We start from the raw sequence: 12,080 nt of genomic DNA, 5'->3' as shown, positions 1-12,080 counted from the left end.
ATACGGGCCGCCGTCCAAGAGGCAAGCAGACGATGCAGATTCGGGGGCAGTGAACCACCATCCTATCGCCCAGCAACCAATGGCGATAATCGAGGTGCATACTTGTCAAATGTGACGCCATTCACGAGCCAATGCCGCATCTCTTCTCCCCAGAAACGACTGCTGCATTATGCTTCCTCTCGGCTGCGAGACTACGCCATGTCATCCATTGATCAAAGCCAACTTGCACCACATTCACTGCCGCAATGCGGGCGCCCCGGGTGCACATACGCACTCTGCTTCTTCCTATCAGATGCCTTGGGTGGGAGGGGCAATCATGAGAACCAAACCCGCCAATGCGACCAAGCGATATATCCCCAACCTCACGTCGGCAGCTACCCACAAAACATACCACGACGGGATGGGGAAAGGCCTCCCCGGAGGACGTATGTGTACTACCCGTTTAGGTGCTTGTCAATGTTTTCCTCTTCATGTCCAGAGTTGACGCCCATCGACGATACCAAGATCCCAACCCAGGATGAAGTTCAACCAATGGCTAGCAAGTAAGCGCGGTAAGTCGTTGCTCGCATAGATAACCTTCAACTCAACGTCCTCAATGTCAGCAAAGGTGAACATCAGATACGCTTCTCGAGCCGTCAGGTCGCGCCCTCTATGTTTGGGTGGAGGATGTTGACCACATAACAGCGTCATCACTGCAAAGGCCCCAATCTCGGCTGGCCCGCTATCATCTCGACTAGCCTGCCCAACAGCTTGAACTATTGCTCGACTAAGGCAGGAACCTGAAATCGACAGTCACGACAACTCTGTCGGATCCATCGCATTCCCCAGCCAGGCACATCTACATGCGTCTGACACATAGCAATTCGGATACCCAACTAGAAGGAGGGCCAGTCGTCGCTGTCAAGCACGCCGACGTCCACCGGCAATCGCCATGGCTCTGGATATTTCGTTTTGCTTGGAAAGGACAGATAAACCCTTTGACCATCTGGCAACGGCGGGCATTCTTTGGGCTGTGATACCGTGTCGGAACGCTTGGAGTTGGCGGCACTCGGTGCTGTTCGTGTCGCATCCAGTCAGTGCCAGTGTAGCCATCGGTGTAGGTGCCGGCGAAGAAACGGGCTGTCGAAGCCTCGCAAAGCCCCAAGTCTGAGCGATTCCTGTGCTCCCCATTGACATGCAAGAAAGCTTGTCAGGTAAGTGAGACAACCAGAGAGTGGGAATCTCGTCTGCCCGGTAAACGAACGGCATCCACAGATCTGCGCCTGTTGAAGAACGCTAAATTGCCCACCGTCATAACTGGGCTGTACCTTGTGGATGATCATGTGAATCACCGCAACGTGGCTTAGGGAATGCTTGTGTCCAAGGCATTCTGTGCGACTGAATTCCGGTTTATGGTGCTCATCGTTTCCCGGCCGTCTGGGGAACTCTGGGGAACGGCATCGGGTGCCTTTATATCCAAGTGTCAAGGTATGAATCTCGAAGCATTGAAAAAGGAGATGCGCCCACAATGCTCGGTTATTTTTAGCTCGCACATGATTGTCATCCATGCCGCTTAGGCGAGAGGGGCAAAAGGGGTCCAACACGAGAAAAGCCGAACGAGCACGAGGAGAGTCCAGCCCGTGCTCCGCTGTGGCTCGTATCCATCATGGCTTCAATACGACTTTGAATGGACCTGACACGGGGAATTTTTCGTGGCATTCACTGAAGGCGCCACAGCATGTAGTGGTGATGATAGAAGAGATCCAGGGAGAAGCCCAAAACAGTCAAGTTCGAATGTTTACTCGGCCCCTTATTGGCCGTCTCACCCGGTGGGGTGTTGTGGCTTCCCTCTTTTTTCGCTGGTGAGTCCAGTCCTTTCTGGCGGAAAGATGCAGAAGGACGGAGCCACAGACCCGGTCCGTGAAGTTGATCTCCAGCCATTTCAGTCTGGTTCCATGATCGATGTCGCCCATCTTCTCCCTTATCCACTCACCTCACCCCAGTTGCTCTTTCGCTCTCCTTCTGCCCGCTTTCTTCAGCAACTTAACCCTCACATTCGCTTTTCATTACCTATCCAGACCGTTCGCTCCGTCCGCTGTTTCCAGCGTCCTCATCATCCTGGATACCCGTCTCTCGCTTATCTGATCCTGTCGCTGTTTAGCAGTCGAATCATCCCGACGCGAAGCAAAGTTTTTCAGCTATCCCATCGGCTCTCAAGTTACAATTTCTCACCGGCAACATCCATCCATTCCATTGTTCGGTTAGCAGCCAACCGCTAGTTTAGTGCTCAAGTCCCAGGCTCCCAGCATTAGGGGTTGGTCCACCGCGCTACCCGCACACCAAGACAAGCGTCGTACCACGATTCCTCTGTCGCTCAGACTCTTCAAGCCACCGTCGACGAGGACGAGTACCACAACACCCAAAAGTTATTCTCCGACGTTAAACAGCTTTCTATAGTGCAACTGCTGTTCAGCTATTCTATATACTCTATTCTGGGGTGAAACCTTTTTTTTTTTTTTTTTTTTTTTTTTTTTTTTTTTTTTTGGATATCGGGCTTGGATTGATATTGGTCGCTCGGACCCCCTACTTGGGCATATTCATCTGAACGCCTGCTGCAGACTGCATAACAAACTGCATATAACACACACTCACCACCATCAACAAATACCAACACTATGAGGACATCACTCTCTGTTGGCCAACTGGCCGTCGCATTGCTCTCTTTGTCACCTATTGCGTCCGCTTCTGGGCTATGGCCTAGGTTTCTTCCAGAGATTGACTCCCTTGTCGTGAGGGCAGACCCAGAGCCAGGTACGTTTAAGACGGATTCACCGGGGTTCATCCAAACCCGTGCCGAACCGTGCATCAACTGACCTGGATCAATCACAGCATCTTCTGAAGCGCCAGCACCAACAGCGACAGCGAAAGACACGGCGAAGCCTACAGGCAGCGCCAGCGATAACCAAGATGCCACAACCACCGCGCCCCCCACCACGACGAAGAAGGGGGGCCCAATAAGCACCAACTACAACACCGGCCTGCTCTCCGAAAGTGACTCCGGCACCGGCACCGGTACCAAGACGAAGACGGGTACCAAGGCCACAACGACCAAGCACAAGACCTTCGACCCGACAGACCCCCCAGGCGGCATCAGCATGATCACCCCCTCGGTCTTCGCTGGCTCCCAGCTCTACAAGATCGGCGACTACATTACCTGGGGCTGGAACTATACCGACGTTCAGGCCACGCCCACGGCCGTTGACGTGCTCGTCTCGTGCAGGGACGCCTCGGCGACCTGGACGCTCACGCAGAACATGACCTACACCTCCCCGGGCTCCTTCACCTGGGACACGCAGGCTTACCAGACCCAGAACGTTGAGAATCCGCTGCTGGTGGATCAGTACACGCTGATTATTTACGACTCCGACTCGAGCTTCACCGCGACTCCCGAGGCTGGCTATCTCGCACCCTTCGCCGGCTTCACCTTTACTCTGTACACGCCGCAGCCCTACACCCCCCTTTCCAGCGGCTGGGTGTGCGCGACCTGCAGTGGCGGTGTTTCTGATATCGATAAGCGGGCGTTCGGCGCGGTGGTGGCCATGAGCGTGGTCACGGTTTTCAGCTTCACTTGGTTCGTGACCGGGTTTGGCGGACTCATTTGAGAACCTACTGTCGAATTGTTGGTTGACTGGAATATGTTGATGACAAAAAAGAATAAAGGACAAATGAGACTCTGACCTACCGATCGAACTATGCTGAATCATGTGGAGCTGGAACTGGAAGAGACGCGAGAGACTATGGAAGGATAACGGCCGTGGTATGGAATGGCATGGAGGGTGGAATCTTTGGCTAATGTTTTTGTAATAGAGTTTGTTGGATGATTGAATTTTGTTTTGCTTGCGAGAAGAAAAGGAAGGAGTTGAGCGTGTGTTGGCATTGCTTTCTGGCCTTTCTAATCGCTAATCCCATGCTTCCCGCTAGTCGGTCACAGTCGGTCAGCAAGCACGCAGTACGTCACACATACGCACATAATCATTGAATGGAGTCGAGTCGAGTGTGTTTACGCGCAAACGACAATGGATGCGGCGTCGGTTTTTTGTCTTTTGGCTTATGCTAGGAATTGTTTCCATGGATGAAAAGGAGCTGGAGGAGAAGAAGAAGACATGGGGAGAGAGAAGTTGGAAGCGAAGCATGATTGTCTGTTGGACTAGAAGAAAAAGGCATTGCATTATTCATTCACTTTCCTGAGAGGCTCAATATAAAGGTGTAACCTGACACGATGATTCATTCCTGTGTGCTGCATCTTGACGTCGTTGTATATGGCGGGTAGCATAGATCAGATCATTATAACTCAAGAAGACGGTGCGAGGGTAAACGCCGTACCTCGAATGATATAGTATTATGCGGCTGTAATTATACGCCAGCATCCGGGTCTCTACTTTTTACCGCCCAACTGGATAGAATACATACAGATCGCAGGTTGTAGCATACGGAAGCACAAATGCTGCCGCCGTCCCAATCAGTCTGTAGACACCCTGTACCTGGCTCATCTAATGTTGTCCGATGACCTCTCCGTGGTCTCACAATATACATTGATGGAAATAATAATTTCCCTAAACGCTGCAACGCCCATCAACCCTCAAAACACTCACGTCCACCAGAGACGGACAAGAAACAAACACGCTCGCAACCCACACTACGTCCAATCCTTCGGAACACAAAACCAAGCCTTGTCCCATACCCCAGCCCTAAACCATTCTCAAACTAAAACCCCCACCCCTCTCCTCCCTCTCCCTCCCACTCCCGAAAATCCCACCCAGCGAACTAAAATCCACCTGTCCCAGGTCCTGCACCTTCTGGCCCCGTTGGGGCGCATTCGGCGTCTCTCTCCGTCTCCTCTTCTCCTGTCCCGCTTTGCTGGGGAAAGTAGGGAACATGGCCTCCTGTTTCGGCTTCGGATCCTGGCGGAAGTATTCGTGCTCCAGCATTTCCGACGCTGTTGGACGGCGCGAGGGGTTTAGAGATAAGAGGGAGGCAAGCAAAGAGACGCCGGCGGCGGTTAGAAGGGGGAATTTGGCGCGGATTAGGGCCCCCGTGGAGGGGGGTTTAGAGGAAGAAGAGGAAGAAGAAGAAGAAGAGGGCAGGCGTAAAGAGCGGGCGTTGGGTAAACGGCGGAAACCGGGCCATGACTCGTCTGTCGGAAGACCGCAGAGTTCAAAGATTTTGGTGAGCTCGTCGACTTCGTTTTTGCCTTGCAGTAAGGGTTCGCGGGTTAGGAGCTCGCCGAAGATGCAGCCCACGGACCACATGTCGATTTCGGGCCCGTAGCGGGCCGCGCCGAGGAGGAGTTCCGGAGCGCGGTACCATAGAGTGACGACCAGTTGGGTCAGTTTGGGTGGTGGAGGGTCGGGCACGTAGCGGGCCATGCCGAAGTCGGCAATCTTGAGCTGGCCCCGGTTGTTAAGCAATAAATTGGAGGTCTTGAGGTCCCGGTGCAGAATGTAATGCGAGTGCAGGTAGGCGATGCCGGAGCAGAGTTGGAGAAGGAGGGTCTTGACTTCGGAGGCGAGGAAGGGCTCGGGCATGTCTTCGAGGATGGACTTGAGGTCGTGTTCGAGGAATTCGAGGACGATAAAGATGCTGTGGGTTAGTCGTTAGTCGATTTCCCGATAGAAGGTGAAGAAAGAAACGGCGAAGTAGAGAAAGGGATTGTAGCCTACTTTTCAATCTTGCTCGTGTCGTCGCCCACCACCACCTCCTTGAGCTTGACGATGTTCCTGTGACTGCAGTCCTTCAAGATTTGAATCTCCCGCAAGCCAGTGACGGGCAGACCGCTGCGATCCTTCGGATCAATCTTGAGTCGCTTCAGCGCAACGACCTTGCCGGTCTCGATCTCGCGCGCCCGCGCCACCCAGCCGTATGCGCCCTCCTCGATGTCGTTAAGCTTATCGTAGTTTTCGACGCTGCGACACTTGCCGAATCGGCCGCCTTCGAAGCGTAGTAGTTTACTGCTGTCATTACTGCTCGCTGTCGGTGCTGCTGCTGCGTCGCGGTCGGGAGAGAGTCTTCGTCGCTTGGCCGGGGGCCCATTGGCGTCGTCATCGTTACCGGTTTGTTGTTGTTGTTGCTGTTGTTGTCGTTGTCGTTGTGCCACCGCCGCAGCTTCTGCTTCGCGCTTCTTCTTTTCGGCTTCGGCTTTGCGCGCCTTTTCGGCCTTTAGGCGCTTCTTTTCCTCCTTTTCCTTCTTCAACTGGGCTTCGAGCGCGGCGTCTTCTGCGCTGTCTGCCCAGCGAGACTTGCCCTTGCCTGTCATATTGAGTGTGGGCTATCGCGAAGGCCTGCTTGTAATTCGTGATCGCTCGAAGCGTAACCGCGGGTAGATTCCAGGGTCGAGCGCACGTTTCCCGAGTCGATGTGAAGATGTCGTTCTTGCAAGATTTCCAGAGCTAGAAAGTTCTTCTCTTGATGCGTGGAAGAAACTCCAAACTAAAGCTATCAAGGTTGTTTTGGAGATTTCCTGGGTTAGGTGTTCAGAGCTTGCAACACACTGCAAGTATCAGATGCATCGATGTCTTGGCGTGGAGGTACTTGGGGATTGGTAGATGGGTTTGTCGTGCGGTCCAGTCGTCAATTCCATGAACTTGACAACACACTCTGGCCAATTTGATCACGATTCAATTGAATGGAAACTTTCATTCATGAAGCTGCCACAATGCTTCTTGGCTGCTTTATACACTCCTTTCAATTGTTTGATGTAAAGGTTGTTTTCATCGAATTGTGTCCCTCTTTTGTACCTAGGGCCACCTACTGATATGTATCAACCACACCGATCGACCACAGTACCACGACTTTCTATTGGAAATACGTACAGAACACTAGACTGTGAATCCCGAAGGTTATGACGGAAAGCATTGAGTGAAGTAGCAATATAAGACTAATCAAGGTGAATAAGAGAAGCTTGGGCCTTCAGGGTCCAGGTCCCTCCAACTTACACAGTACCATATACCCCACCATAACACCTGCCGGACAACTGTAGGCCAGATTCGGCAAGGGACACTTGACCATAAAGGTTCCCAATTCCGCTGCAAGGGCTTCAGTTTGCGAGCCAAGATGTGCCGCGTCATGGCATTCGCGTCGTCCCATTCAAGTTCTGAGCCGGGCCATGGTGGACTCTAGGTGCCTAGGTTCCGGCTGCCCTGGTGGTCCCTCTCCGATTCCGCATCGTGAGAGAGAGAAGACGCCAGTGCCTGACGTTGGCCTGCCTGCCCGCTTGCCCGGTCCGATCCCGTGTCCGGGTCTGGCCATGACATGACTTGAAGCAGAAAGGCCGATCAGACCCAATGCGAGTGGGAACAGGGAGCCAAGGGAACGGTTCCCAACGGGAAACGATTTGAACCCTTTCCCGCTAACTTGACTTGTAAATGCGATTTCGTTACATTGAATCACTCCTCCAATCCAGGAACCACAGCATCACCGTCCTCAATACTCACTCTGGAATTGCTGGAGACTCCCACTCACAACTAAAGCTCTCTCTCCGCCATTCTGTCCACGTACCTATCTGACGTACGACTGCATTGCGGCATCCCTTGGTCTCCAACAATTCCCCCTGCCACGTCTCATCAAGACGGTCCCTTGCTCATACGGTACTGCAAGTGGCTACCGTACGCGCGTCAGATACTAATCTCTCTCTCTTGACTCTTAGGTGTTCTTCCCTGTCTTCTTCTTTTTTTTTTTCCCTTTTTGATGCCTTCTCTTTCGTGTACAAGTAGGCAATGTACGGCCCCGCTGGTGCGCCTCCGTGACACTGCGCTTGCGCCCACTGCTGCCCATCACTTCCATCCCGCCGTCTGCGTCTCGACACGACCCCGGAGCCTGCTTCCGTTTAGCTCGTCTGCCACTTCGTCGAGGAGGACACCTCGCCTTGAACTCCTACTGCAACGTCAATGCCTGGGGACACATACCTCCACCACCACCACCACAACAACAACAACAACAACAACTCCTATTCCTCCTAGTCGCTGTTTCGACACTTACTCAAACAGTCGCTCCTTCGAAGATCGCTTACGACGCTCTTTGATCCCTGTCTCCTCTTCGAGCAACCCCCCTTATCCGTCCCTTCTCTCCCAACTCCTACGACCACGGAGGAGGACAGCAACAACAACGAGGACAGCAGTCATGACCACACCCACCCAATCTCGAGGCCACGCCGGCCACTCCCACGGCCTCGGCCATCACCACCATCACCACGACAATGTCTACCTGACCTCGCGAAACAAGGCCGACGCCGGTGTGCGCATCACCCGGATCGGCCTCTACTCCAATCTGGGCATGGCCATCGCAAAAGGGCTGGGCGGCTACGCCTTCAACTCGCAATCCATGGTTGCCGACGCCTGGCACAGCTTGACCGATCTCGCCTCGGACATTTTGACGCTCGCGACCGTGTCGTGGAGCTTGCGCCCGCCAACCGAAAACTTCCCCCTCGGCTTCGGCAAGGTCGAGAGCTTGGGGTCGCTGGGCGTGTCGAGCATGCTCCTGTTTGGTGGCCTCTTCATGTGCATGAACAGCTGCACCTCTCTCTATGCGCACTTCTTCCTCGACCCGGCCGCTGCGGCGCAACTGCTGGAACACGCACACGGCCACGGCCATGGACACCATCACCACCATGGTGTGAGCGCCGAAGGCCCTAGTTTGCATGCTGCTTGGTTGGCAGCCGGTACGGTGGCCGTCAAGGAATGGCTTTACCATGCTAGTATGTTTCCGTCCCCTTTCTCTCTATCCCCCTCTCTACCCCTTTCCCAATTTCACCTCCCACAACTCCTACTAACACCATGTTCCCCCTTTCCAGCAATGAAAGTAGCCCGTGAACGTAAATCCTCCGTCCTAGCCTCCAACGCGGTACACCACCGTGTCGACTCCCTTACCGGTATCGTCACCCTCGCCGCCATTCTCGGTGCCAACTTCCTTCACAACGCCTCCTGGCTCGACCCCGTCGGTGGCCTTCTCATCTCCCTCCTCGTCATCAAAGCCGGCTATTCCAACACGGTTTCTGCCCTCTACGAGCTTGCCGACCGCTCCGTCGACGACGAAGTCAAACATTCAGTCCGCAAACAATGTCTCAGGGCCCTTCAGGGGGTATCCGAGGGCCACGAGGTGGAAGTCGTCGAGATCACGGGTGTTAAGAGCGGTCAGAATTATTTACTGGATATTGAGCTGGCGGTACCCAACATGTGGACTGTGGAGGACGTGCGGGAGGTGGAAGATGCGGTGAGGACGCAGGTGGGCGCCAAGGTGAGGGGTGCGAGGAAGGTCAGGATACGGTTCGTACCTAAGGAGGATGGGGCGGCCAAGATCAAGAAGTTTGATGAGTTTATTCCGGGGGATGTTAGTCCCAAGACTAGTCCGGAGCCGGAGGAGGAGGAGGTTGTTGTTGGTGAGGGAGAGGAACATGGGCATGATCATGACCATGAGCATCATAAGCATAAGTAAAGTAGGGAGCAAGCAAGCAAGTAGGGCGTGTGTTTGATTTGGGTACAGGTGTCTCTGTTCATCTACGGCGTATATATATATATATATATATATATATATATATATATACAGTACAGATCTGTTGGGTGGTGTTGCTGCGCGGGAAGAAGGTTGAGGGGGACTTGAAGCATTTTGGAGTGACAGATTTGCTCCACGTATTGAGTAAAGAGGGAGAACAAAGGCCTTTTGTGTGGCTATAGATCCTTCATTGTACATAAGCTGTGTACATATGGGAGCCGGTTTCGCACATACGACCATGTCACTGTACGTATGAAGGACAGAATTCAAGCTTACGTTTTGGTTGTTGAACTGTTTTGCATAAGACGATAAAAAGTCAATGTAAACAGACGGTTCGATATCTCAGATACTAGAAACAATAGACGGGCTGGTATCCGCTGGCCAAAGAAGATGCAGGAAATTCATTATACAAAGTCCTTGAGCTTGGTAATTTCAACCTTGTTGAGCAAGGCCGAATGCGCCCAGCAGCTTCCTTCCTCCTGTTACGTGTATAGCGATGATGAGATCTCCAAGAAGAGGTAAACTAAACCGTAGGTAGGTAGTATTGTGGTTGATGTTACAAATACACAGCAGTGAGGAAACAGCATCCCAAGCGGTTATCGGGACTTCAATGTACCTTAGGTACGTATCAGACTGTAAGAGTAAAGTAGGTACACAGCAAAGTGCAGAGGTCTGTGCTTGAGCTTCAATCCATGTGCGCTTGACGCTTGGCAGTGATCGGCGTTGCAGGGCGCCCAAGGGTCAAGTGAAGCGGGAAGCATTCAGAACTCCTGACGCGACACCCCACGGCTAAATTGAATATACCTAGAGACACGCCTCCCGCGCTCGCTGCTCCCTCATTCTTTACCGTCCCAAACCCTGGGTTACCTTTCTTGAGCTTTGAACCTTTGTTGCCCTCCTGCGCAGCTGCCCTGTGAATGCAAACTCCAACCGGAAATCCAAAAGAATTGGCGCATCACTCATCAGCCAAGATTTAACTCCAACACTCCCATCGACAACGTATCCTGTTCATATCCTGCAGCATTACAACCATCCGCGACCGTCCTTCGGCGATTACTTGGACATTCCGCCTCACCAACTTCTTTCGACCGACCGCACTTTCTACAGCATCAGTCAGCTCGCCGACACAATGGGGAAAGATAGAAAGGTCGCCGAGGACTTCCAAAAGCTCATTCAGGCGGACCGCGAGAAGAAAAAGAACGAAGCCCTCGCGGCCAGGATCTTCAACCGGACTAGCACGCCCGTCTCGACGCCCAAACAGACCACCGGTGGTTCGCTTGCAAGTCGCGCCGGCGTCAAGAAGGTATGCTCGCAACTTTTGGAATGCGGCCCTCTATGTTGCGCTACCATGCGTTCAGAATCGTTGACCCTTCATGTCTGTTCCAGCAACGCGGCGGCGGCCCCCAGTCAGCACCTTCGAAGAACAACAACGAGAGAGTCGGCTCATGGACCGTTGATCTTGGTCCTGGCTCAAGGTCCGCCAACAATACCCCCAAGTCCGGTGGCCTCGCGGCGCGCATCACCAACCCGAATGCTGGACCTGCGGGTAACCCCCGCCAGAAGAGGCGGGCTGCGCAGATGGCGGAGGCGATCATTAGGAATGAGTTCCAGGAGCAGTCGGATCAGCGCAGGCAGCAAGGTCAACAGAGGCGCCAGCAACACCAGCAACAGCATCAAGCCCCTGCCAATGCGCCCAAGGGACCGGCAGCTGCGTCAGTTCCTACGGGTCCTAGCAGCAAGGGATTTACAATCAGGGGTCTGGCAGGACCTTTTGCGGTAATGGCGCAGAACTTTGCTCCCGGAACGACAGCGGCTGATATCGAGAACGCCATGACCCCCATTGGCGGCCTAATACTCAGCTGTCGTATCATGAAGCATCACCCGATCGTTATCGCCGAGATTGTCTTTGAAAGCAAGGAGGGTGCCGACAATGTGATTGCTACATTTGACAAGCAGACAGTCAGTTTTATCCCCCATTCCGCTTAACCAAGCCCCAGAGAAGCTAACAACTTTTGCCCAGGCCGACGGTCGTGTTCTTAGTGTCTATCACAAACCAAGCGGTCCTACTTACCCCCTAACCTCCCAGCTACCTCCGTCTCGCGCCCCCACCGGCCCCCGCTCTCAACGCTCGAACGACTACTATCCCGAGGATGATCTAATTGACGGTACTTTGGGTTTTGAAGACGCTATGGAGGAGGACGACCTGATGGCTAATGGCAACGGACGGCAGCCACCTAGGGGACCGGCAGCTATGAATGGCGGCGGCACCGGCGGGCTTTATAGCGACCAGCTGGTCCGCAATAGGAAGGGCAGAGGTTTCAATGGCAACGGCGGGAGATACTAGTACCCCTGGAGGGGAAGCTGTTGCGAAAGATCGAGATTGAACAAGGGATAATGTGCGGGTATGGGCTAGGGTCCCCTGAATGCGCCATCACAATACATTGGAATGAAGGACGGCTGAGAGGGAAGAGGAGGCCACAAGAGAATTCTAGGAACTAAACAATAGACACTCAGGACGGATGGTGCACGTGTGGATTTGTTTATCAACCCTGTTTGGC

The 12,080-nt window shown here is 53.5% G+C and overlaps 4 protein-coding genes across 4 annotated transcripts; 3 read left to right on the top strand and 1 right to left on the bottom strand.

The window, feature by feature from the left end:
- Positions 1 to 2,654: 2,654 nt before the first annotated feature.
- B0T23DRAFT_439762 (uncharacterized protein) lies at positions 2,655 to 3,859 on the top strand (the record flags this gene model as incomplete). Its single annotated transcript, XM_062840705.1, has 2 exons — positions 2,655 to 2,790; positions 2,869 to 3,859. The coding sequence occupies 2 exons, from the start codon at positions 2,655 to 2,657 to the stop codon at positions 3,639 to 3,641; spliced, it is 909 nt and encodes a 302-aa protein (XP_062693783.1). The 3' UTR covers positions 3,642 to 3,859.
- A 493-nt stretch (positions 3,860 to 4,352) lies between these two features.
- Positions 4,353 to 6,505, bottom strand: B0T23DRAFT_439760 (kinase-like domain-containing protein). The gene is made up of 2 exons (XM_062840704.1): positions 5,700 to 6,505; positions 4,353 to 5,619 (listed from the first exon to the last, which is right to left on the bottom strand). The coding sequence occupies exons 1-2, from the start codon at positions 6,290 to 6,292 to the stop codon at positions 4,728 to 4,730; spliced, it is 1,485 nt and encodes a 494-aa protein (XP_062693782.1). The 5' UTR covers positions 6,293 to 6,505; the 3' UTR covers positions 4,353 to 4,727.
- Positions 6,506 to 8,154: 1,649 nt separating this feature from the next.
- B0T23DRAFT_314871 (cation efflux family-domain-containing protein) lies at positions 8,155 to 9,465 on the top strand (the record flags this gene model as incomplete). Its single annotated transcript, XM_062834828.1, has 2 exons — positions 8,155 to 8,728; positions 8,825 to 9,465. 2 exons carry the CDS (start codon positions 8,155 to 8,157, stop codon positions 9,463 to 9,465), a joined length of 1,215 nt encoding a protein of 404 aa, XP_062693781.1.
- Positions 9,466 to 10,545: 1,080 nt separating this feature from the next.
- On the top strand, positions 10,546 to 11,954 carry B0T23DRAFT_106574 (uncharacterized protein). Its single transcript, XM_062831785.1, has 3 exons — positions 10,546 to 10,825; positions 10,909 to 11,481; positions 11,543 to 11,954. Exons 1-3 carry the CDS (start codon positions 10,652 to 10,654, stop codon positions 11,864 to 11,866), a joined length of 1,071 nt encoding a protein of 356 aa, XP_062693780.1. The 5' UTR covers positions 10,546 to 10,651; the 3' UTR covers positions 11,867 to 11,954.
- The last annotated feature ends 126 nt before the right edge of the window (positions 11,955 to 12,080 follow it).

The sequence above is a fragment of the Neurospora hispaniola genome, assembly GCF_033458365.1.
Source record: "Neurospora hispaniola strain FGSC 10403 chromosome Unknown B0T23scaffold_3, whole genome shotgun sequence".
Taxonomy (NCBI): Eukaryota; Fungi; Ascomycota; class Sordariomycetes; order Sordariales; family Sordariaceae; genus Neurospora; species Neurospora hispaniola.
The sequence above is the reverse complement of the archived record's forward strand: the minus strand, read 5'-3'. Positions and strand labels throughout refer to the sequence as shown.

Excerpts from the sequence above, each read along its gene's own strand:
- B0T23DRAFT_439760 (XM_062840704.1), bottom strand. The coding sequence starts at position 6,292 with ATGACAGGCAAGGGCAAGTCTCGCTGGGCAGACAGCGCAGAAGACGCC. Across the intron at positions 5,620-5,699 it reads GACACGAGCAAGATTGAAAA|CATCTTTATCGTCCTCGAAT; the intron begins GTAGGCTACAAT and ends ACTAACCCACAG.
- B0T23DRAFT_106574 (XM_062831785.1), top strand. The coding sequence starts at position 10,652 with ATGGGGAAAGATAGAAAGGTCGCCGAGGACTTCCAAAAGCTCATTCAG. Across the intron at positions 10,826-10,908 it reads GTCGCGCCGGCGTCAAGAAG|CAACGCGGCGGCGGCCCCCA; the intron begins GTATGCTCGCAA and ends TGTCTGTTCCAG. Across the intron at positions 11,482-11,542 it reads CTACATTTGACAAGCAGACA|GCCGACGGTCGTGTTCTTAG; the intron begins GTCAGTTTTATC and ends ACTTTTGCCCAG.